Source organism: Pongo abelii, chromosome 21, assembly GCF_028885655.2.
Source record: "Pongo abelii isolate AG06213 chromosome 21, NHGRI_mPonAbe1-v2.0_pri, whole genome shotgun sequence".
Taxonomy (NCBI): Eukaryota; Metazoa; Chordata; class Mammalia; order Primates; family Hominidae; genus Pongo; species Pongo abelii.
This window is the reverse complement of record NC_072006.2, coordinates 68,159,085-68,180,213: the sequence shown is the minus strand read 5'-3', so window position 1 is coordinate 68,180,213 and position 21,129 is coordinate 68,159,085. Positions and strand designations below refer to the sequence as shown.

Genomic DNA, 21,129 nt, shown 5'->3' with positions numbered 1-21,129 from the left:
CAGCACTTTGGGAGGCCAAGGCAGGCAGATCACCTGAGGTCAGGAATTCGAGACCAGTTTGACCAACACAGTAAGACTAAAATACAAAAATTAGCCAGGTGTGGTGGTGCGTGCCTGTAATCCCAGCTACTGGGAAGGCTGAGGTGGGAGGATCACTTGAACCCGGGAGGCAGAGGTTGCAGTGAGTCCAGATTGTGTACCACTGTTCTCCAGGCTGGGTGACAGAGCAAGATCCTTTCTCAAAAAAAAAAATAAATAAAAAATAAAAAATAAAAATTTTTTTTGGAAAATTTACAAATATGCAGAAATACTGCATATTGGTTTTTTTTTTTTTTTTTTTGAGGCGGAGTCTCGCTCTTGTCACTTTGTCACCCAGGCTGGAGTGCAGTGGCACAATCTCGGCTCACTGCAACCTCCACCTCCCGGGTTGAAGTGATTTTCCTGCCTCAGCCTCCTGAGTAGCTGGGATTAGAGGCGCATGCCACCATGCCCAGCTAATTTTTGTACTTTTAGTAGAGACAGGGTTTCATTATGTTGGCCAGGCTGGTCTCGAACTCCTGACCTCAGGTGATCTGCCTGACCTGGCCTCCCAAAGTGCTGGGATTACAGGTGTGAGCCACTGTGCCTGGCCTCTGCAAAAACTTATAAAAGAAATTAATTAGGTGCAGTGGTGTACACCTGTAGTCCCAGCTACTTGGGAGGCTGAGGCAGGAGGACTGATTGAGTCCAGGAGTTCAAGGCTACAGTGAGCTATGATCACATTACTGCTCTCCAAACGGCAACAGAGTGAGACTGTGTCTCAAACAACAAAACAACAACAAAAACCAAAAAACAACAAAAAACAATCTTATGGAATGCAGTGAAAGCAGTGTTTAGAGGGAAATCTGTAGCTGTAAATGCTTACATTCAAAAAGAAACACCTTGGCTGGGAAACATCTACTCAGGAGGCTGAGGCAGGAGAATCGCCTGGGAGGCAGAGGCTGCAGTGAGCTGAGATCATGCCACTGCACTCCAGTCTGGGTGACAGAGGGAGACTCCATCTCAACAGCAACAAAAAAAAAAAAGAAAAAGAAAAGGAAAAAGAGACATCTCAAATCAATAACTTAACTGTATACCTTGAAGAATTAGGGGAAAAAAAGAGCAAATTAAACCCAAACCAGCAGAAAAAAGGAAACAAAGGTTAAAATGGAAATAAATGAAACAGAATGGGAAAACAATAGAGATCAGCAACAAAAAAGATCAACAAAACTGACAAACCTTTAGTGAAACTAACCAAGAAGAAAAGACAGGCCATGCGTGGTGGCTCATGCCTATAATCCTAGCACTTTTGGAGGCCAAGGCCGGTGGATAACCTGAGGTCAGGAGTTCAAGACCAGCCTGGCCAACATGGTGAAACACCGTTCCTACTAAAAATACAAAAATTAGCCAGGTGTACTGGCTTGCGCCTGTAGTCCGAGATACTGGGGAGGCTGAGGTGGGAGAATCACTTGAATCCAGGAGGTAGAAGTTGCAGTGAGCCAAGATGGCACCACTGCACTCCAGCCTGGGCGACAGAGCGAGACCAAACTGACTCAAGAAGAAACAGAAAATCTGAATAGACCTATAACAAATAAAGAATCAGTAGTCAAAAAACTTCCAATGAAAGAAAAGTTCAGAAACTTTCACTATAGTTATTATACTTTTTAGCTTCCAAAAAGAAAAGTCAATTTCAATAAAGAAATTGAATCAATAGTCAATAAACTTCCAATAAAAGAAAAGTCCATCTCTCTTTCTCTCTCTATATATGATCCTATGTATCACTTCACTGTCGAATTCTATCAAACATTTTAAGAAGAATTAACACCAATCCCTTTTTACCTCTTTCCATAATATAACTCATTCTATGAGACCAATATTATGCTGGCATCAAAGCTATACAAAGACATGCCAAGAAAAGAAAACTACAGACCAATATCCGTTATTGCAAATATCCTCAACAAAACAGCAGCAAATCAAATCCAGCAATGTTATTACATGATAAGACCTTAAACTTTTAACTGTTAAAAAGATAAGGCTCGGTGCGGTGGCTCATGCCTGTAATCCCAGCACTTTGGGAGGCCAAGGTGGGCGAATCACAAGGTCAGGAGTGCAAGACCAGCCTGTCCAACATGGCGAAACACCATCTCAACTAAAAATACAAAAAATTAGCTGGGCGTAGTGGCGGGCACCTGTAGTCCCAGCTACTCAGGAGGCTGAGGCAGGAGAATCACTCGAACCCGGGAGGTGGAAATTGCAGTGAGCCGAGATTGCACCACTGACTCCAGCCCGAGCGACAGAGTGAGACTCTGTCTCAAAAAAAAAAAAAAAAAAAAAAAGCAAAAAGATAGGACCAGGTGGCTCATGCCTATAATCCCAGTGCTTTGGGAGGCTGAGGCAGGAGGATCACTTTAGCCCAGGAGTTCGAGACCAGCTTGGGCAACAGAGTGAAATCTCATCTCTACAAAAATAATAATAATAAAGAGATAATATGCCATGACTATGGGTGATTTATCTGAGGAATTCAAGGATGGTTCAACATACGAAAATCAATATACCACATTAACAAAATGAAAGGAAAAGAACCACACATGATCATCTAAAGCAAAAAAGCATTTGAAAAATCCAACACAGCTGGGTGCAGTACAGTGACTCACCCCTGTAATCTCAGCACTTTGGGAGGCTGGGGCAGGATTGCTTGAGCCCTGGAGTTTAAGACCAGCCTGGGCAGCAAAGCAGGACCCTACCTCTACAGAAAAATTAAAAAATTAGCTGGGCATGGTGGCTCATGCCTGTAGTCTCACCTACTCAGGAGGATGAGGTAGGAGGATCCCCTGAGCCCAGGAATTCGAGGTTGCAGTGAGCCATGATCATGCCACTGCCCTCCAGCCTGCGTGACAGAACAAGACCCTATCTTTAAAAAAAAATCAACACCCTTTCATGATAAAAAACACTCAACACACTATGAATATAAGAGAATTTCCTCAACTCGATAAAGGAAATCTACAGAAAACCTACAAGTAACATCATACTCAACAGTGAAAGACTAAAACTTTTCCACCTAAGATCAGGAACAAGATAAAAATGTTTGCTCTAGCCACTTTTTTTTTTATTTTTTATTTTTTTTTAAGGCAGGGTCTTGCTCTGTCATCCAGGCTGGGGTGGAGTGGCACGATCTTGGCTCACTGCAACCTCCACCCCCCCCAGGTTCAAGCAATTCTCATGTCTCACCCTCTCAAGTAGCTGGGACTACAGGTGCACATCACCTTGCCCAGCTAATTTTTGTATTTTTAGTAGAGATGGGGTTTCGCCGCGTTGGCCAGGCTGGTCTCAAACTGCTGATCTCAAGTGATCTGCCCACCTCCACTTCCCAAAGTGCTGGAAGCCACCACCCCTGGCCCGCTCTAGTCACTTTTATTCAACATTGTACTTGAAGTTCTAGCTAAGGCAATTAAGCAAGAAAAGGAAATAAATGCCATGCAAACTAGAAACAAAGACTACAATTATCTCTATTCACATACAGCATGATTGTATATATCGAAAATCCTAAATAATGCCTAAAAAATCCTATTAGACTAATAAACCAATTCAGCAATCAATACAGGATTAATATAAAAAAACCCACTGTATTTATTTTTTTTTGAGGCAAAGTCTCACTCTTGTTCCCCAAGCTGGAGTGCAATGGCGCGATCTCAGCTCACTGCAACCTCTGCCTCCTGGGTTCAAGCGATTCTCTTGCCTCAGCCTCCTGAGTGGCTGGGATTACAGGCGCCTGCCACCGTGCCAGCCTAATTTTTGTATTTTTAGTAGAGGCGGGGTTTCACCATGTTGGCCAGGCTGGTCTCGAACTCCTGACCTCAGGTGATCCACCCACCTCGGCCTCCCAAAGTGCTGGGATTACAGGCATGAGCCACCGCTCCTGGCTTGTATTTCTATATACTGGCAACGAACAGCCTGAAAATGTAACTAAGGAAAACAACTCCAGCCGGGCACAGTGGCTCACATCTGTAATCCCAGCACTTTGGGAGGCTGAGGCAGGTGGATCACCTGAGGTCAAGAGTTCGAGACCATCCTGGCTACATGGTGAAATCCCGTCTCTACTAAAAATACAAAAATTAGCTGGGCGTGGTGGCGGGCGCCTGTAGTCTCAGTGACTCAGGAGGCTGAGGCAGGAGAATGGCATGAACCCGGGAGGTGGAGCTTGCAGTGAGCCAAGATTGTGCCACTGCACTCCAGCCTGGGCAACAGAGCAAGACTCCATCTCAAAAAAAAAAAAAAAAAATTAGCTGGGTGTGGTGGCGGGCACCTGTGATCCCAGCTACTTGGGAGGCTGAGCAGAAGAATTGCTTGAACCCGGGAGGCAGAGGTTGCAGTGAGTGAGATTGTGCCATTGCATTCCAGCCTGGGTGACAGAGCAAGACTCTGTCTCAAAAAAAAAAAAAAGGAAAAGAAAAACAATTCCTTAGAGAAGCATCAAAAATAATACTTATTTAACCAAGAATGTGCAAGACTTATACAGTACAAAACACTGTTGAAAGAAATTAAAGACCTAAATAAATAGATCCTTCATTCATGAATTGGAAGATTTAATATTGTTTTTTTTCTTTTGTTATTGTTGTTGTTTAAGATGGAGTCTCCCTCTGTTGCCCAGGCTAGAGTGCAGTGGCATGATGTCAGCTCACCGCAACCTCCTCCTCTCAGGTTCAAGCAATTCTCCTGCCTCACCCTCTCGTGTAGCTGGGATTACAGGTGTGCACCACCTCCGACTAATTTGTTTTTTATTTTTAGTAGAGACAGGGTTTCACCATGTTGGCCAGGCTGGTCTTGAACTCCTGACCTCAAGTGATATGCCTGCCTCAGCCTCCCAAAGTACTGGGATTACAGGCATCAGCCACCACGCCCAGCCAGAAGGCTTAATATTGTAAAAATGACAATGTGCCCCAAACAGATCTACACATTCTATGCAAACCATATCAAAATTCAAACTGTCTTTTATACAGAATTGGACAAGCCAATTCTAAAATTCATATGAAATTGCAAAGGATCCAGAAACAAAACAAACTTGAAAAAGAGGAGCAAATGGTGAATAACTACCACTTCCTGAGTTTAAAACTTATTACAAAGCTATAATAATCAAAACAGTGTGGTACTGGCACATATACACCAATGGAACAGGAGAGAGAGCTCAGAAATAAACCCTTACATATATGGCCAATTGATTTTGGATAAGAGTGCCAAGACCATTCAGTGGAGAAAAAGCAGTCTTTTCAACAAATGGTGCTGGGAAAACTGGAAATCCACATACAAAAGGATGAAGTGGACCCTCACCTAATAACATATACAAAAATTAACTCAAAATGGATCAAAGACCTAAATTAACAGCTAAAACTACAGAACTCTTAGAAGAAAACATAGGTGAAAATCCTCATAACTATGGATGAGGTGATGGTTTCTTAAATCTGATGACAAAAACATAGGCAATAAAGAAACAATAAATTGCACTGCATCAAAATTTAAAATGTTTGTGCATCAAAGAACACTATATCAAGTGAAAAGAACCCAAACAATGGGAGCAAATATCTGCAAACTATGTACTTCATAAGGGATGAATATCCAGAATATACAAAGAAATCCTGGGCCGGGTGTGGTGGCTCATGCCTGTAATCCCAGCACTTTGGGAAACCAAGGTGGGATCACCTGAGGTCAGGAGTTCAAGACCAGCCTGGCCAACATGGTGAAACCCCGCCTCTACTAAAAATATAAAAATTAGCTGGGCACTATGTGGTGGCAGGCGCCTGTAATCCCAGCTACTCGGGAGGCTGAGGCAGGAGAATCCCTTGAACCCAGGAGGTGGAGGTCGTGCCATTGCACTCCAGCCTGGGCAACAACAGTGAAACTCCATCTTAAAAAAAAAAAAAAAAGTCCAACGCAAATCCAAGAGAACTTATCAGTCCTGAATGGTGGCAAGGTGGGCGTCTGTAAGATGCCCCAGAAGCCTTCAGATCAGGCCTGATGCTGACACAGCAAGCAGCACCGGGTGGAGCAGGGGACGGAACGAGGGCTGGGGGCAACCGGAGCCCTCTGATCCTCGAAGCCCTGGGCCACTCAGTTCTTCTACTCCTGTTTCCTCCTCTGTCAAATGGTGTGACTGCAGGGCCTACCTACATGGCTGTTGCACAGATGAATGAAAGTGTATGAAACTCTTGGAGCAGTGCCTGGCCCAGAGGAAGCACCACAGGGATGTGTCAGATCTCTCATCAAGGGGATCAGGAATTCGAGACCTGGGCAACATGGTGAAATCCCGTCTCTACAAAAAATACAAAAAATTAGCTGGGCATGGCAGTGCACGCCTGTAGTATCAGCTATTAGGGAGGCTGACGTGGGAGGATGGCTTGGGCCAGGGAGGCAGAGATTGCAGTGAGCCAAGATTGTGCCACTGCACTCCAGCCTGGGTGACAGAGCAGCAAGACACTGTTTCAAAAAAAAAAAAAAAAAAGGAAGACATTCAAATTCAAAGAACTAGAACTAGAACTAGGGATGGTTACGCAGTCAGCCTGAACTATTGGCTAAAAAAGAAAACTACCTACTAGAAGGCTTGGTAAATATTTCTTCTAAGACGAAAGTAAAAAGGAGGAAAAATAAAGCTATGCGCTTAGGGAAATAGAGACATCACAGTAATAACTGTGGATATTTGAATACGGAAGAGGTATTACCATTAAATGTGTTACCTATTATGACATGGAAGTTACTCTTTTTTGTCCTCCCATCGGACTTGAACTTCCAAGAAGTTACTTTTTAAGTAATTTCCTAATCAGTTAGATTAGAGATGCAACTATGAAGTATTCATAGTTGGAAAAACCCAGTAACTTCTGGAATTTGCTTTAAAATGGCCCAGGAAAGAAAGAAGTAGGGCAGGGAGAACAGACAAAATGAGACTGGCAAAATGTTAATAAATGAGGACATTGGATGATGGACCATGGGCGGTGATTATGCTAAGCTCTCTAATTTGGGGTATGTTTGAAAATCTCCATAAAAGTAAAATTTAAAAGTTGAACTTTAGAGAATAAAACTAACAACAGGGCCAGGCGCAGTGGCTCACACCTGTGATCGCAGCACTTTGGGAGGCCACAGCAGGTGGATCACTTGAGCTCAGGAGTGTGAAACCAGTCTGGGCAACATGACAAAACCCCACCTCTACTAAAAATACAAAAATTAGCTGGGCTTGATGGTTCACGCCTGTTATCCCAGCACTTTGGGAGGCCGAGGCGGGCGGACCACGAGGTCAGGAGTTTAAGACCAGCCTGGCCAAGATGGTGAATCTCCAACTCTACTAAAAATACAAAAAATTAGCCGGGCGTGGTGGCAGGCGCCTGTAATTCCAGCTACTCTGGATGCTGAGGCAGAGAATTACTTCAACCCGGGAGACGGAGGTTGCGGTAAGCTGAGATTGCACCACTACACTCCAGCCTGGGTGAGGAGAATGAAACTCTGTCTCCAAAAAAAAAAAAAAGGCCAGGCGCGGTGGCTGACGCTTGTAATCCCAGCACTTTGGGAGGCCGAGGTGGGTGGATCACGAGGTCACGAGATTGAGACCATCCTGGCTAACATGGTGAAACCTCGTCTCTACTAAAAAATACAAAAAAATTAGCCAGGCATGCTGGTGGGCGCCTGTAATCCCAGCTACTCAGGAGGCTGAGGCAGGAGAATTGCTTGAACCCGGAAGGCAGAGCTTGCAGTGAGCCGAGATCGTGCCACTGCATCCAGCCTGGGCGACAGAGCAAGACTCCGTCTCAAAAAAAGAAAAAAACTATAGTAATATAAAAATTAGCTGGGTGTGGTAGCGTGAGTCTGTAGCCCAGCTCCTAGGGGGGCTGAGGCAGGAGGATCAGTTGAGCCCAGGAGGTCCAGGCTGCAGTGAGCCAGGACTATGCCACTGTACTCCAGCCTGGTTGACAAAGTAAGACTCTGTCTCAAAAAAAATTAAAACCACCACCAAAAAAAAAACTGACGATAGGTTGGAGACCTATTCTCTTCCACATAAGCCTTGCACTGTTGCTTAGGCTGCAGTACAATGACTCCATCTCCACTCACTGCAAACTCGGCCTCCTGGGTTCAACCAATTCTCTCCTGCCTCAGCCTCCTGAGTAACTAGGACCACAGGTGCACGCCACCACAACTGGTTCATTTTTGTGTTTTTAAGGAGATGGGGTTTCACCATGTTGACCAGCGTGGTCTTGAACTCCTGACCTCAGGTGATCTGCCCGCCTCGGCTTCCCAAAGTGTTGGGATTACAGGCGTGAGCCACCGCACCCGGCCTCCTTCCATGTTTCTTGATTCACCCCAGAAGAAAGACGTAGACGCCTGAACACAGACACTGCGGTCAAAGCACGCCTGCCCCAGGAAGCTAAGACAAAACTGCAAAGCAAAGGGAGGGCCGATCCTGACCCGAACCTGTGTGCGTGCCCTTTACGCCCCTAAGGTTGGCATCTGACAACAAAAGGCTTTACCTGCAGTTCTCCTTAAAGCGGCACTTTCCCTCCAGGAAGAACGGGCACGGCTTCAGAGACTTGTGAGTGGGGTACAGGTAAAGCACACGGACACCCGCCGAGCCATCCTCCGCCTCTTCCGTTCCCACCACCATGGCGTTGTGATACTCCAGAGTGCCCCAGGAGCTGTAGTAGGGCGCGCTCACCTTTGTCCCACTCAGCTCTTCCTCGTCCTCTCCCTCTTCCTCCTGCTGCCCACCTGCCGCAGATTCTGGCCCCGCCTCTGCTTTAAGAACGGTCTCTGATCCGGACCCAGGGGACGCTGCTGGTGCCTCCACCGCTTCAGTGATGGCCTCCCGGAAAGCCTGGTACTCAGCATCTTCCTGGCGGCGCGGGCGCTCTTCGTCCAGCGCGGCCAGCAACCTGCTCTTCCTGACAGACACCAAGCTGGCCTCGGTGAGCTCGATGAGCTCCTTCAGGTCCCCCTGCAGCTGGCGCAGGTCCGCCTGCTCAGACGAATCCAGGCCGGCGCCCAGGGCCAGCTCCACCTGCTGCAACTGCGCACGGTAGGTCTGCAAGGCCGACTCCAGGCTCTCCTCGTCCATGCTGAGAGAGGGAGGCGCTGGACCAGGGCTGCGAGAAGAGAAGCCAGGTGAGCCCCGCGTCTCGGGACCGACCCCACAGGCTGAGGGCGGGCACGGGAACGGGCACGGGCACGTCCCCTTTCCCTCGGGGAGACACCGGCTCAGAGGCACAGCTCCCAGCGCAGAGGTCGCAGCCCGGGTACCCCCGCTCAGGCTCCGCGCTTCCCTTCCGAGCCGCCGTGGGCTCGCCGCTAGCAGGGTCCCGCGCCACTCCGGAGCCCCCTCCCCGCGGGGCGCCCCGCCGCCCGGCCCTCCGCCGCGCCCGCCGCCTTCCAGGCCGGCCGCGCCCCCCCGCCCGGCGTCTCTTCCGTCTGGCCAGGGCGGCGTCCCCGCAAACCGCGGCCCCCTGGTCCCCGGCCGGGCACCTCCTCCGCGCGGTTTCCCAGCCGCAACCGCAGCTCTAGCGGTTTCCTCACCGGCTAGAGCGGCCCGGCGCCCCCTTTTCGCCCCAGCAGCCGACGGGCACTTCCTCCCGAGCGCCGCCGCTTCCGGAAGTGCTTGGCGCGCGGGGGCAGCCGGGAAGCGGGGCGCGGAGGCCGCCGGGACGCGGTTCAGCTCATTCTCTGAGGCCGGTCCGCGTCCCGTCAGGCGCCGCGCGGGGTTAGCGCGGGGTCAGCGGAGGTCAGCGGGGGTCAGCAGCAGCGGCTCCGAGGGCGCGGCGGACGCAGGTAGGCCGCAGGCTGTGGGGTGGGGCGCGAGGCCCGAGGGGCGGCCCAGGACTCGAGGTGGGACGCGGGTGTGACAGGAGCCAGCTTTAGCTGCTTGTCGGCGAGCCTCAAACCTGGCGGCCGCGGCATGGGGCGGACGTAGCCGGGGGCCGCGACCCGGGTTCTTCCTTCGCAGTCGTTCCCTGCCTGCCGCGCGCCGCCTCCGGGTGCACTCCAGGAGCAGCCGGGCCGCTGCTCACCCGCCCTGTAGTCCGCTCCCCCCAGGCCGTCCCCGTTTTAAGAAATGGGGTGATGGGGCGTCCCTACCCGGCGCCCGCAGGGGCTCCTGGGGAGCGCGCCGGCGGCTCGCTGCTCCCGGGTGGGGCGCGGGGCTGACGCTCGAGGGTGCTGTGGTAACTGCAGGTAAAGCCCAGGCGGGGCTGCAGCGAGTGTGTTCCCCGTTCCGCGCGCGTGAAGCGTGGGAGCGAAACCTCGGGGGAGGGCGGGAGCGCAGCTGAGCTCACTGTGAACACTGGCTGGGTAGTCCCGCGAGCAGGGGAGGGACCGGAACCGATGTGTATTCGGAAAGGTCGCAGTCATTGCTGTGAGCAGAAGGACAGAGTGGCGGCTGACCTGGGAGAAGTTACAGAGGGATGGATGGGGTGGAAGAGGGACGAGGAGTCGGAAATGGCCCCCAGGCTCTCGTCCTGAGCGGTCAGCTGGACGTGGGGCGCCACTGACCACCGTGGAGAAGCCCGGGGAGGGGAGGTGCGTTCTGGCTGCACACTGACATATGTTGGGGTGCCCAGGGCAGGATGTACACGCTGCTGTCGGGCTTGTACAAGTACATGTTTCAGAAGGACGAGTACTGCATCCTGATCCTGGGCCTGGACAATGCTGGGAAGACGGTGAGTGCCCACTCCCTTGCGCGCACCTTTCCCGCGGCCTGGTGGCGCCCCCTTCGGTTTTGTGCTGTCAGCTGCATGTTCACTACCCAGACAGAACCCAAATTTCACCTGAGACGGCAGGATAGTCACCACCAGCTTCCTGAAGAGCAGAGTGTTGCTCTGTTTCTGTTTTTGTCTTTTAAAGAACAGACCTGAGTAAGGATATTTGGGAAGCCAGTGTAGCCCCTACTTGATGTGTTTGCCTCTCCCTCTCTCCTCAGACCTTCCTGGAGCAGTCGAAAACCCGATTTAACAAGAACTACAAGGGGATGAGTCTATCCAAAATCACCACCACCGTGGGTCTAAACAGTAAGGGGTCTAAATAGCAGGGCTGTGGGTTTGGGGCCTTGAGGATGCCGTGATGTTCACAGTCCAGCTGGCCCGTGGCCACAGCCCTGTCGGGCCCCTCTCAAGTCTCATTTGAGTGGCACCAGCATGGTTTGCCCCATCCCCTGGGAGAGCTGGGACTGGGTGTGTCGAGGACCAAGGTCACGAGCCTTGCCTGTTTCCTCCTCTCCCCAGTCGGCACTGTGGATGTGGGAAAGGCTCGGCTCATGTTCTGGGACTTAGGAGGGCAGGAAGAGCTGCAGTCTTTGTGGGACAAGGTAAGACTCCCTGGCCAGGACCACCCCCACCCCAGCCCTCCAGTGCCATTTCTTTCCAGAGTGCACCCTTTGGGCCCTTCCTCAGCAGCTTTCCTTACCCACTCTGTCCCTGCGGTTTTCCCTCTGGTCCTGTCCCAGGTTCCCGAGTGGCTCCGTTTTGTCCCAGCCGAACCCTTAGCTAAAGTTGCCCCAAAAGTGGTGGTAGGGGAGTTTCCCACTTGGGAGTTCACTGCGATGGGGCCAGTGGAGATTCCAGGGAAAGAATCACTAAATGCCAAGGCGATCAGATCAGAGCATGTGTTAGGGGAACCTGTTGACAGAGTGCGGCATCCTCAGGTTAGAGCACGTATTAGGGGAACCTGTTGACAGAGTGCGGCATCCTCAGGTGACCAGCGAGAGAAGAGCGTGTTCACTGGTCATGCCTGAAGCCGGGGGGAACTGGGTTCAGGGCTGGGGCTAGTTTCTTTCAATGTTTTGAAACCTGAACATTATGTTAACAACCTAAACATCTTAGAAGTGTCTGGGAATGTTCAAACCCTGGCTTGGGTTTGAGCCTAAGGGCAACCTCGCTGGCCAGGTCAGAGAGGTCAGGGCAGTCTGTTTCTTAGTCAGGACAAGACAAAGTGTGGGGACCCGGGGACCCTGCACTCCTCCAAAGTGAGTGCCTCCTTTCGGCTCAGAGACCTTGCTGCTAACCACCACAGGACACAGAAATGGCAAAGACCAGATGTGGGGATGGCAGGACGGCTGCCTCTCCCCTGATGAGGTTCCCTCAGTTCTAGCTTAACATTTGTTCTTCCGTGATCACCAGAAGACTCCTCAGGGTCTCACAGCGGCAGTCTCCTATTTTGGCACAGGTTTTGGGCATTTCTGAGATCCCAGTGTGGTGCCCCTTCCCCACACCCCCCAGGCTGCAGTTTATCTCTTTCTCAGCCTGGGCCAGGCACTGAGTCCAGCACTGAGCAGGGCAGAGCCTGTGGCTTCCTGGGACTCCCTGCCCTAGGCTGGCACAGCGGGTGTGGGGTGGCCCCAGTGCCTTGACTGCCCTGATGCTTGCCAGCTGCCATCTCTAGAGCTGAGTGCCCAGGTCCTGATCTCCTTTTTGATCCCAGTTCCCCTTTCCTAGGCCCCCCCAAAGTGTCCCGTCCTGCTGTGACTTCTAGCCAAGAAGGCATTTCTCCCATGGCCAAGTGATCTCTGATAGATCCTGTAGGACCACTGAAGTCAGACAGGACAAGCTGAGTCAGGGCCTGTGTGTCCAGTGCCCGGCATGCTTGGGGAGTGACACAGACGATGATGATCTTGTCACAGGCTGGTGTCTCAGGCACAGATGCTGAGACAGGTTGAGGTACAGGATGTACATTGGGGGTCAGCACCAGGAAGGCAGCGAGGACAGGAGAGGAGAGGTCGACTCAGGCTGCAGGATCCGCAGAGCTGTGGTTGGCCCAGCAGGGAGCTCTGGAGGAGAACTGGCTATGCTGTGCCACGTGGGGCCAGGCTGGCCAGGACTTCACACCATCGCCTGGTGGGTCCCCACTGTGGGCTGCCCTGGGCAGGTGTGACCTGGCAGCATGGCTCTTTGCAGCCAAAGTGGATCCCACAGAAACCAAAATGAGGCCATCCGCTGGTGCAGTGTTCTCCAACATGAAGCAAGAATACAGTGGGGCCAGAGATGCCTGCACTGGCCGCAGCTGCGGCCCTGCATGGACCCACACTTCCACGTTGGAGAGGGGCTCCTCCAAGGTCCTGAGGGCCTCTCTTAAGGCGAAACTGGAAGAGGGAGACTTAAGGGGGCCACTATAGCCCATCCTTGCTGCTGGTCTTGGGGCTGCATTCTTCCTGGAGTGCCCCCCCAGTTCACTACCACTTCTGCTGGGGTGTGACTTCCTGGCAGTCTGAGCCCTTCTCCAGACACCATCTTGGTGGGGCCAGTGGCTCCCTGGGTCCCCAGCTGTGGGATGGCAGCCCCATCTCCTGCCCACCAGGGTCTCCTAGACATGAGGTGCAAGTAATGCCCATGAGGCAGCTGTGGCTCATCATTCAGCGTGTCTGCTGAGTATGTGGTTGCTCTAGTGTCAGCATGTCTGCTGAGTATGTGCTGCTCTAGTGGCCGGGACTCCTGACCCTGCTGAGCTCAGAGCTGGGAGGATCAGCAGCAGAGACCCCCCTAGGTCACTGGGAGGGACCGGAAGGGAGGCCCCAGCTCCCACCCTGGTTCCTGTATCCCGCATCCTTGTGCAGAGGCCCCCACAGAGAGGGCTGTCGTTGCGAACTGACCTCATCCTGGGGCTGGACCCTGGGTTGGTGTCCACATGTGTGGCGTGTGCCAGGACCTCAGCTCCTGGGTTCTTTGCTGTAACACTAGTCTCTCAGGCTGGCCAGAACTTTGCAGTTGGGGAGCTCTCATTGCTGCTGGGGAGAAAAACTCAGACCCACAGTCCCTCTGACTGCTCCGCTGGGGCCAGCTGGCCAGCCAGGAGCCACGCTTGGACACCTCCCTCTTCCCCTTCCTTGTGAGGTACCCCACAATGACCATTGCTGTGACGCCTCCACTGGGGCGTGGGGCTCTGGGTCCTGCCTGCACTCAGCCCTGAGGTGCCGTTCCCATCCACTGTGGCCCTGCTGGGCTGTGCACCTTGTGCCTGGTAGGTGTGATGGGTGGCTCTGGCCACGTGGTCCCATGGTCCAGGACCCGGTTGCACATGAACCTTCTGCCACCCTGCTCAGAAGCCCCAGGGGCCACGTGGAGATTCTCTCACTGGGCTTGCTGCAGCCTCCACAGAGCCGTCCCTCCCACCACAGAGGTCTCCACCTTAGGGTCCGCCTGCTCCCTTGTGTCAGCAGCAGACAGCCTGCACACTGCAGGGTTCCTTGTGGGGCTGGCGGCCTCTGTGTGGGACCTGTCTGCAGGCCAGAGAAGTTCCTCGGGGTGGGGGGCCTCGCTGCCTGCAGAATCCTGGAGGGCGCCTGGTCTTGGGCCTCCTTCTCTCCACTGTGGGAAGTTCCTGGGGGTGGGGGGGGGCCTCGCCACCTGCAGAACCCTGGAGGGTGCCTGGCCTTGGGCCTCCTCCTCTCCACTGTGGGAAGTTCCTGGGGGTGGGGGGGCCTGGCCTTGGGCCTCCTCCTCTCCACTGTGGGAAGTGCAGGTGCACAAGCTTGTCTGGCACTGGGATGGGGTTGCTGGTACTCCCTGCTCGGACACCCTAAGGATTTCGGAGAGTTGGGCTGTGCCTCCTGGCTTCTCACGCTCTCGGGTGTGTGTGTCTTAACACACTGACCACCAGCTTGCCCTACCTGGTCAGCATTCAGTTCTAGGTCTCTGGGCACTCATGCCTGGACAGGAGAGCTGGCACAGCCTGGAGGCAAAGTGGCAAATGTGAGCCGTTGTCTGCTCCACGTGGACGCGGAGTTTGCTGTGTTTTTTTCTGATTGAGATAGAGGTGCACTCATCTGGTCCAGGGCTCAGCACTTGTACCTGAGGCCGCAGGGGCTGTGCCCTGTCTTGCCCAGCAGTGTCGCCAGCGAGCCCAGGACTGACCAGCCCAGCCTGCAGAGGTCTGAGCTCAGTGACTCTGGCCCTGTCCTGGCAGGGAGGGCTCACTTAGTAGATGGCGCTGGTCAGTCTCGTCATCCGCATGGCCACACTCCCTCCCTGCACGAGGTGCTGGCACAGAGCCCACAGGTGCACTCCCTCAATGGGCCAGGCTGTGGTCTGGGTTCCTCCAGCCCCCAAACCCTATCTTTTTTTTGAGACAGGGTCTCTCATTCTCACCCAGGCTGGAGTGCAGTGGCGTGATCAGAGCTCACTACAGCCTCAACCTCCCAGGCTCAAGCCATCCTCCCACCTCAGCCTCTCGAGTAGCTAGGACTACAGACGCACGTTACCATAAGCTTTTGTAGAGACGGAGTCTCACTATGTTGCCCAGGTTGGCCGTGAACTCCTGGGCTCAGGTGATCCTCCTGCTTCTGCCTCCCAAAGTGTTGGGATAATAAGTGTGAGCCACCACACCTGGCCCAATCCGTCTTTCACCTTTTTCTCTGGCCACCATCAGGCCAAAGGTTGCAGGCAGGTTCTCAGGAGCAGCGTCTGGGGACACCTCCACCAGATCTCCCTGCAACCCCGGAATGCATCCCAGAAAGGTCTTGTGGTCGGGGGCTGCCCTCTTGCCCCTTCCTCATGTGAGCCCCTCACCGTGACCATGACACAGGCCTGGCCCTGCTGGCCCTTGGCAGGGTGAGGTCTGAGCCCCAACTCCTGGTGCTTCCTCCCAGTATTATGCGGAGTGTCACGGCGTCATCTACGTCATTGACTCCACCGACGAGGAGAGGCTGGCCGAGTCCAAGCAGGCGTTCGGTGAGTGCGGCCTGGCTGCTCTGGGAGGGATGGATGGTGAGTGGGGGCAGGTCCAGCTTGGGCAGCTGTGTGCCTGGGGCAGGCTCAGTGTCTGGTCAGAAGCGCTCCTGCCTAGTGGGTGACGGGGTCGGGGCGGGGGGGCAGAGGGAGCGGCTGTCACAGCGTCCACACCTGTGGGCCCCTGGGCAGTCAGAGGCAGGATGCTGGGTGTGAGGCACTGCCTCTCCTGCCCTCCCCAGAGAAGGTGGTGACCAGCGAGGCGCTCTGCGGTGTCCCCGTCTTGGTGCTGGCCAACAAGCAGGATGTGGAGGTGAGCCCCACGCCTGCCTCCCGCAGCAGCTTCCCGAGTCCCCAGCCTCCCCCACAGCAAGGGGAGCAGGTGTGCACCCAGACACCCCAGGCCCAGTGACCGCCCAGGGAGTACAGAGCCATTCTCAAGGCCTGCCCTGCCCCCAGCAGCTTCCCAAGCCTGGTTCCTCTCCAGACCTTCTGCTGCCAGCCCTGGAGGTTCTCCCACCTTGGGGCAGGCGCCCAGAGGCCTCTTCCTGCCATGCAGGGCACCTCTCCCCCGAAGGGCGGCCGTGTCTCAGGAGTGTGTGGCCAAGCTGTGGGGAGACCCAGGTGAACCTCAGAGCTCAAAGAAGTGATGCTGGGGCCCTGGTGGGAGTCAGCTCTGACCCTCACTTGTTCCTGCTACCCTTGGAGGTGGCATCTGTGCCAGCCCCACCCCCAGGGCAGCCCCTCAAGACCCCTCTGAGGTGCCACTGCCCCTAGTAGCACTGGCCACACTGAGTTCTAGCTGTCCTCTTGGAGTGGCTTTGCACAGAAGCAGCCCAGCGTCCAGAGGGCCAGGGTGAATCTTCACTTCCCGCCTTCTCTGGGGGTGGCTCTGTTGCCCCCAGCCTGTAGGGCTGGCCTCCCCTACAATCTCAGCCGACAAGAGGGACACCTGGTATGCGGCAGGGGTCTCCCCTCGGAGGAAAAGGGGAGGGGAGGGCTGCTCTTTGAAGACTGGGCAGGTGGTTGTGAGCAGAAGCCACCATGACTGCAGACTGCCCCCATCACTGATGCAGGGCTCCCACCCCTCCATCATCCCCGGCTGTGTGGACCCCCGGGACCTGCCTCCGCCACTGCCCAGGAGGCCTCAGTCCTCAGCGCCCCACCTCGGGGCTCAGGGTGTCCCCCAGGGAGGGGATGGGGGATGGACTCCTTGGAGCCGTGTGGATGTCTAAAGTTTGTCTCAGGCACTACCAGCCGCGTTCAGCCTTGGGCTGAGCACAGGGTCCTCACCGCTGTGGCCTCTGTGGAGACACTGGGACCCTGCTGGAGCTCTGTTTTCCTGGGGTGAAGGGCGTACGCCCTTCTGAGAGTCCCAGGCCCACAGGCAGGACAGGGCCAGATGTGGGGGCTGCTCCTCACGGCCTTACCTCCCCCAGACGTGCCTCTCAATCCCTGACATCAAGACGGCCTTCAGCGACTGCACCAGCAAGATCGGCAGGCGGGACTGCCTGACCCAGGCCTGCTCGGCCCTCACAGGGTGAGTGGGGCTGCACCTGCGGGGGCTTTGGGGACCAAGACCCCCCGCCTCACACCCCCTGTCTTCACAGCAAAGGGGTGCGCGAGGGCATCGAGTGGATGGTGAAGTGTGTCGTGCGGAATGTGCACCGGCCGCCGCGGCAGAGGGACATCACGTAGGCGCAGCCGCGCTGCTGTTGGGACGGCTGGTCCCCTGGTGCTGGAGGAGTGGCCTCCTGTTGGCTCCCATGCTGCTGATCTGGGGGGTGGGTTTGCTTTGCTTTGGGGGTTTTCTATTTTCTTTGTTTTCTCGAAGACAAACTTTCCTCTGTCTGGAAAAGCGTAGGCATCCGGAGGCTTTGGAGGGGAGTCTGGCAGCCCGGCTGGCCCAGGCCCTGCAGCGGCAGCCTTTCCACAGCGCGCAGCGGCGGCCTTTCGAGGCCCTTTCTGGGGGGTCTGAGGGAGGCCTGGTTGGGAATTGGGGCTCCAGTGCTCAGGCTGGCTTGGGCTGCATGGGGACAGCCCTGTGGGACCCTCGGGAGACCCTGTGGCTGTCTGTCCGCCCCATCGAGGAGGAGGCCTGTCAGCGCTGGGGAGACCCCGTGGCTGTCTCCGCCCTATCAAGGAGGAGGCCTGTCAGCCATGGCTGCCATCTGGCTTCTGCCCTGTGACCCCGTGACCCTGGAAGTGGTCTGGGGTTGATCTTGCCTTGAGGAAGACCCAGGCCATGTCCCCAAAGGCCAGCGGGGGCCCTGGATTGTGATGCAGCCTCGGGACAGGGCTGAGGAGGCCTGTGGGGGAAGACATATACCCCACGCCTGGGCCTGGCTTCACCTCATTTTAATCCTCCAGGAGGGAGCTGACTGATGCAAAAAGCTGAGGGGGCCTGCTGGGAGTGGCTGTTTTTATGCCCCAGCCCTGCAAGTTGGGGAGTGTTTGTGGGGGTCCAGAGCCCTCTCCCAGCCAGGAGAGAACCTCCTGGAGGGGTTCTCTGTGGGGCCGTGTCAGTGCTCTGCTGGGCCTGCATCCCCTGCTGGGGAGTAAGGCTGGTCCTGGGGTCCTCCCTGCACAGCCCCCACTAGGCCTGCAGAGGGCTCTGTTCTTCCTCAGTCTGGCTGTGGGCGGGAGCCGCCTGCCCAGTGCCACCCAGGGTGAGTGCAAAATAAAGACGGCCAGTGTGGCTCTGTCCATCCCTTCCCTCCTGGAGGGCCGAGGCTCCTGGCTGTTGGACACGGTGACGGTGGTACTGGGCTGCTCAGGGGCGGGTGGGCAGGTGAGGGGCTCCCCAGGTGGGCCTGGAGAGTCCAGGCACTCCCTTCCTGTGGATGTGGGAAGGACGCGGGGTCCCGGGAGGAGCTGCTGGGAAGGAGCATGAGTCAGGGTGGGGGTGGTGCAGCAGCTGCGGGGCTGTGACTCACAGGAGTCGGGCCCTGGAAGTCCCCACGTCCTCTCCAGGGGACCGCGTGTGTGTTCTGCAGGTTGGTTCCCTGAACCTAGGGGGGGCCTCCGGCCACGGGAACCTGGCCATGCTGGGGAGGCGAGTGGCTGGGGCAGGCCACCAGTTGCTCTGGATGCGTCTGGAGGCTTCAGAGCCTGCCCCAGAGGGGGAAAAGCTTCACTTCCCGGGAAGCATGGGAGGCCTGGAGGAGGTCTTTGGCAGGTCCCCTCTCGGGAAATCCCCTGTGAGTTGGGAGTGGGAGGAATTCATAAGGGGGGGTTAGTGTGGGCCCCAGCGACTAGGGCTGGCCTGAGCCCCGTCGTGTTCTTCCAGCAATGATGCCCTCCCAGGCCCTAGACCCTCCCTGAGCTTCAGGGGCCCCTGCCATGTGCCACAGCCACCGGGGGCAGAGGTGGCACTCCCCACTGATCCTCCCAGGGAGGGTCTGTCTGAGGGTCTGAGGTAGGGGAAGCCCCGGGCAGCAGTTCTGATGGCAGCCTGAGGGATCTGGGCAAAGCGGGCAGCTCAGGTGTCCCCGGCTGCCCTCCCAGTAGCTGTGCAACTACAACCAGTTTTACGAAAAAGCTTTATAAAAATAAGCTTTAAGAAAGCTCATTTCTTCTATTAAAAAAAGCCTCTTTTAGTGCAAGTAGGGTGCCAAGGATGTACAATAAATAAGTGGGGGCGAGGGGGCCAGGATCATTGCACAGGGAGGAAGCGCTCACGGACGCTCCGCTCCAGCCCGGGCATCCTGGCCACACGCAGCGCCTGCAGCAGCCGCGCCAGCAGTGCCCCGTCCCGCGCCTCCAGGAGCTCCGTGAGCCGCCGACGCAGCTTCAGCTGCAAGGCTGTGCGGCCCGCCCTTGGTGTCGGACCCCAGCCGTCCGGGGCCTCGAGGGCCTGCAGCAGCCGCTGCAGCCTCTTGATGGAGATGTCCTGGAAAGCCACGAAGTCGATAACGGCACGCTCGCACTCCTCAGCTCCTGCAGCAGGGTGGGGAGGCAGCGGTCCGATCATTTCACCCACAGACACTGGCGGGTACCCTGCTTTCTGGGCCCCACCCAGGGGGTTTGCAGGAGAGAGAAATCCCTGTGCAGGGAGCTGTGCTGGAGAGGGCAGTGCAACGGTGGGGACCGGAGAAGGGGCAGGAGCCTTCGGTCAGAGAGCTGGAGCAAAGGCCTAGGGGGCTGAAGCGGCCACTCGGACCTTGGCTGGGAGAGGCAAGGGGGCCCAGGCAAGGGCTTGGGGCTCCTGGGCCACTGGAAGGGCGAGTTGGGACCTGCAGATGGACCGGACCTGACTTGATGTTAAGGGTGTCACTTCCCCCTGTGACTTCTCAACAGTGGTTAACATTGGGCCTTGGTTTCCCTGTGTCAGAGGAGGCAGCCACCTTCCCCTCGGGCAGTTAGGAGAGTTAACATCAGGACTTGGTTTCCCCGTGTCAGAGGAGGCAGCTGTCTTCCTCTCGGGCAGTTAGGAGACTGCTGTCCACTATCCCAGGGCTCCCCAGGGGAAGCTGTGCCCTGGCTCAGATCCTAATCCTCAGCCACCCCTGAGGGGGCAGACTTGGTGGGGATCTAATGCAGGGACCCCTGACCCCTGAAATCCACTGTGGCCCCTTCCCAGAGCCAGCTGGCATGCCTCAGACTAGATGCACGTGCAGGGGCAGGAGTGAGGGCACAAGTGGGCCTGGCCTGCAGTGCCCCCAGTCCTCTGGCTCACCTGGTGCCCTGGTGCTGAGGGGGAAGCCAGTACAGCTGGTGCACAGGGTGTCATGGGAGGAAGAGCCTGGCACATTGAGGGCCAGGCCCAGGGCCGTGCAGTTGCGGTGGGGCTGGCACTGCTCTGAGCTGGAGCTGCTGGCTGAGAAGGTGCCTGGGGGGCACGGCTGGCACTGTGTGTTCTGGCTGGAGGTGCCTGCAGCCAGGAGGGAAGAACATGGTCAGAGGAACTGGTGTCCTAGCTCAGGGTGCGAGCCGGGGACCAGCAACCCGACCCCTGCCACACCTCCGACCACCACTCCTGGGGGGCCCCTCCCCTCGCCCAGCTCTCACCCGGGGCAATCACGCCGGTGCCAGGTGGACATGATGCGTGCTCCAAGCAGAAACCAGCGTGCGCGAAGAAGCCGGCGCGGCAGCGGCAGGCGCGGTTGTGGGTGGCGTGGCAAGCCCGTGCCTCCTCCTCACGCTCCCCGCAGAGGACGTTGCAGTAGCGGCAGCGCTCCAGGTAGTTCCAGAACTGCGTGTAGTGGCGCGGTGGACACGGGCCACACGTCGTGGGGCTGTCTCGGCGGCACGGCCGCTGCACAAAGGTGCCTGGGGGGCACTGGGCGCACACCAGCCACTCCCCTGTCTCTGCGTCCCGCCAGGGGTAGGTGGGTGCTTCTGCCACTCCGCGTACAGCCGGCACCAGCAGCAGGGCGGGCAGCGCCAACACCAGGCACAGCAGCGACAGGCCTGGCCCCTCCAGCGCCCTCAT

The 21,129-nt window shown here is 55.9% G+C and overlaps 3 protein-coding genes across 10 annotated transcripts in view; 1 reads left to right on the top strand and 2 right to left on the bottom strand.

The window, feature by feature from the left end:
- The window catches only part of ZGPAT (zinc finger CCCH-type and G-patch domain containing), a 26,223-nt gene extending 16,481 nt beyond the window's left edge, over nucleotides 1-9,742 (bottom strand). The window contains exons 1-2 of one of the 5 annotated variants that reach the window (XM_054542368.2): nucleotides 9,511-9,742; nucleotides 8,523-9,134 (exon numbers count right to left, since the gene is read on the bottom strand). In XM_054542368.2, the coding sequence (XP_054398343.1) occupies nucleotides 8,523-9,106 (584 nt within the window). In that variant the 5' untranslated portion in view covers nucleotides 9,107-9,134; nucleotides 9,511-9,742. The remainder of the gene's footprint in view (nucleotides 1-8,522; nucleotides 9,135-9,510) is intronic. The other 4 variants (XM_024238790.3, XM_063720574.1, XM_024238789.2 and 1 more) reach the window with 4 other exon arrangements.
- ARFRP1 (ADP ribosylation factor related protein 1) lies at nucleotides 9,691-18,448 on the top strand. Of its 4 annotated transcripts, none has more exons than XM_009233825.4 (8): nucleotides 9,691-9,813; nucleotides 10,602-10,700; nucleotides 10,961-11,048; nucleotides 11,262-11,344; nucleotides 15,617-15,698; nucleotides 15,938-16,008; nucleotides 17,135-17,235; nucleotides 17,306-18,448. In XM_009233825.4, the coding sequence occupies exons 2-8, from the start codon at nucleotides 10,608-10,610 to the stop codon at nucleotides 17,391-17,393; spliced, it is 606 nt and encodes a 201-aa protein (XP_009232100.1). In that variant the 5' UTR covers nucleotides 9,691-9,813; nucleotides 10,602-10,607; the 3' UTR covers nucleotides 17,394-18,448. The 4 variants fall into 4 exon arrangements, with proteins under 4 accessions (XP_009232100.1, XP_003779452.1, XP_009232102.1 ...); XM_003779404.5 differs by having other exon boundaries at nucleotides 9,723-9,813; nucleotides 10,607-10,700; XM_009233827.4 differs by lacking the exon at nucleotides 9,691-9,813 and adding an exon at nucleotides 9,902-10,215 and having other exon boundaries at nucleotides 10,607-10,700.
- Nucleotides 17,658-21,129, bottom strand: TNFRSF6B (TNF receptor superfamily member 6b). Its single transcript, XM_009233836.4, has 3 exons — nucleotides 20,706-21,129; nucleotides 20,374-20,568; nucleotides 17,658-19,634 (listed from the first exon to the last, which is right to left on the bottom strand). The coding sequence occupies exons 1-3, from the start codon at nucleotides 21,127-21,129 to the stop codon at nucleotides 19,351-19,353; spliced, it is 903 nt and encodes a 300-aa protein (XP_009232111.3). The 3' UTR covers nucleotides 17,658-19,350.

Bases quoted from the DNA above. Each gene is read 5' to 3' on its own strand.
- ARFRP1 (XM_009233825.4), top strand. From the start codon at position 10,608: ATGTACACGCTGCTGTCGGGCTTGTACAAGTACATGTTTCAGAAGGAC. The intron at 15,699-15,937 runs GTGAGTGCGGCC...TGCCCTCCCCAG, and splicing joins CGAGTCCAAGCAGGCGTTCG to AGAAGGTGGTGACCAGCGAG. The intron at 16,009-17,134 runs GTGAGCCCCACG...TACCTCCCCCAG, and splicing joins CCAACAAGCAGGATGTGGAG to ACGTGCCTCTCAATCCCTGA.
- TNFRSF6B (XM_009233836.4), bottom strand. From the start codon at position 21,129: ATGAGGGCGCTGGAGGGGCCAGGCCTGTCGCTGCTGTGCCTGGTGTTG. The intron at 20,569-20,705 runs GTGAGAGCTGGG...TCCTGGCTGCAG, and splicing joins CACCGGCGTGATTGCCCCGG to GCACCTCCAGCCAGAACACA. The intron at 19,635-20,373 runs GTGAGCCAGAGG...ACCCTGCTGCAG, and splicing joins CCTCAGCACCAGGGCACCAG to GAGCTGAGGAGTGCGAGCGT.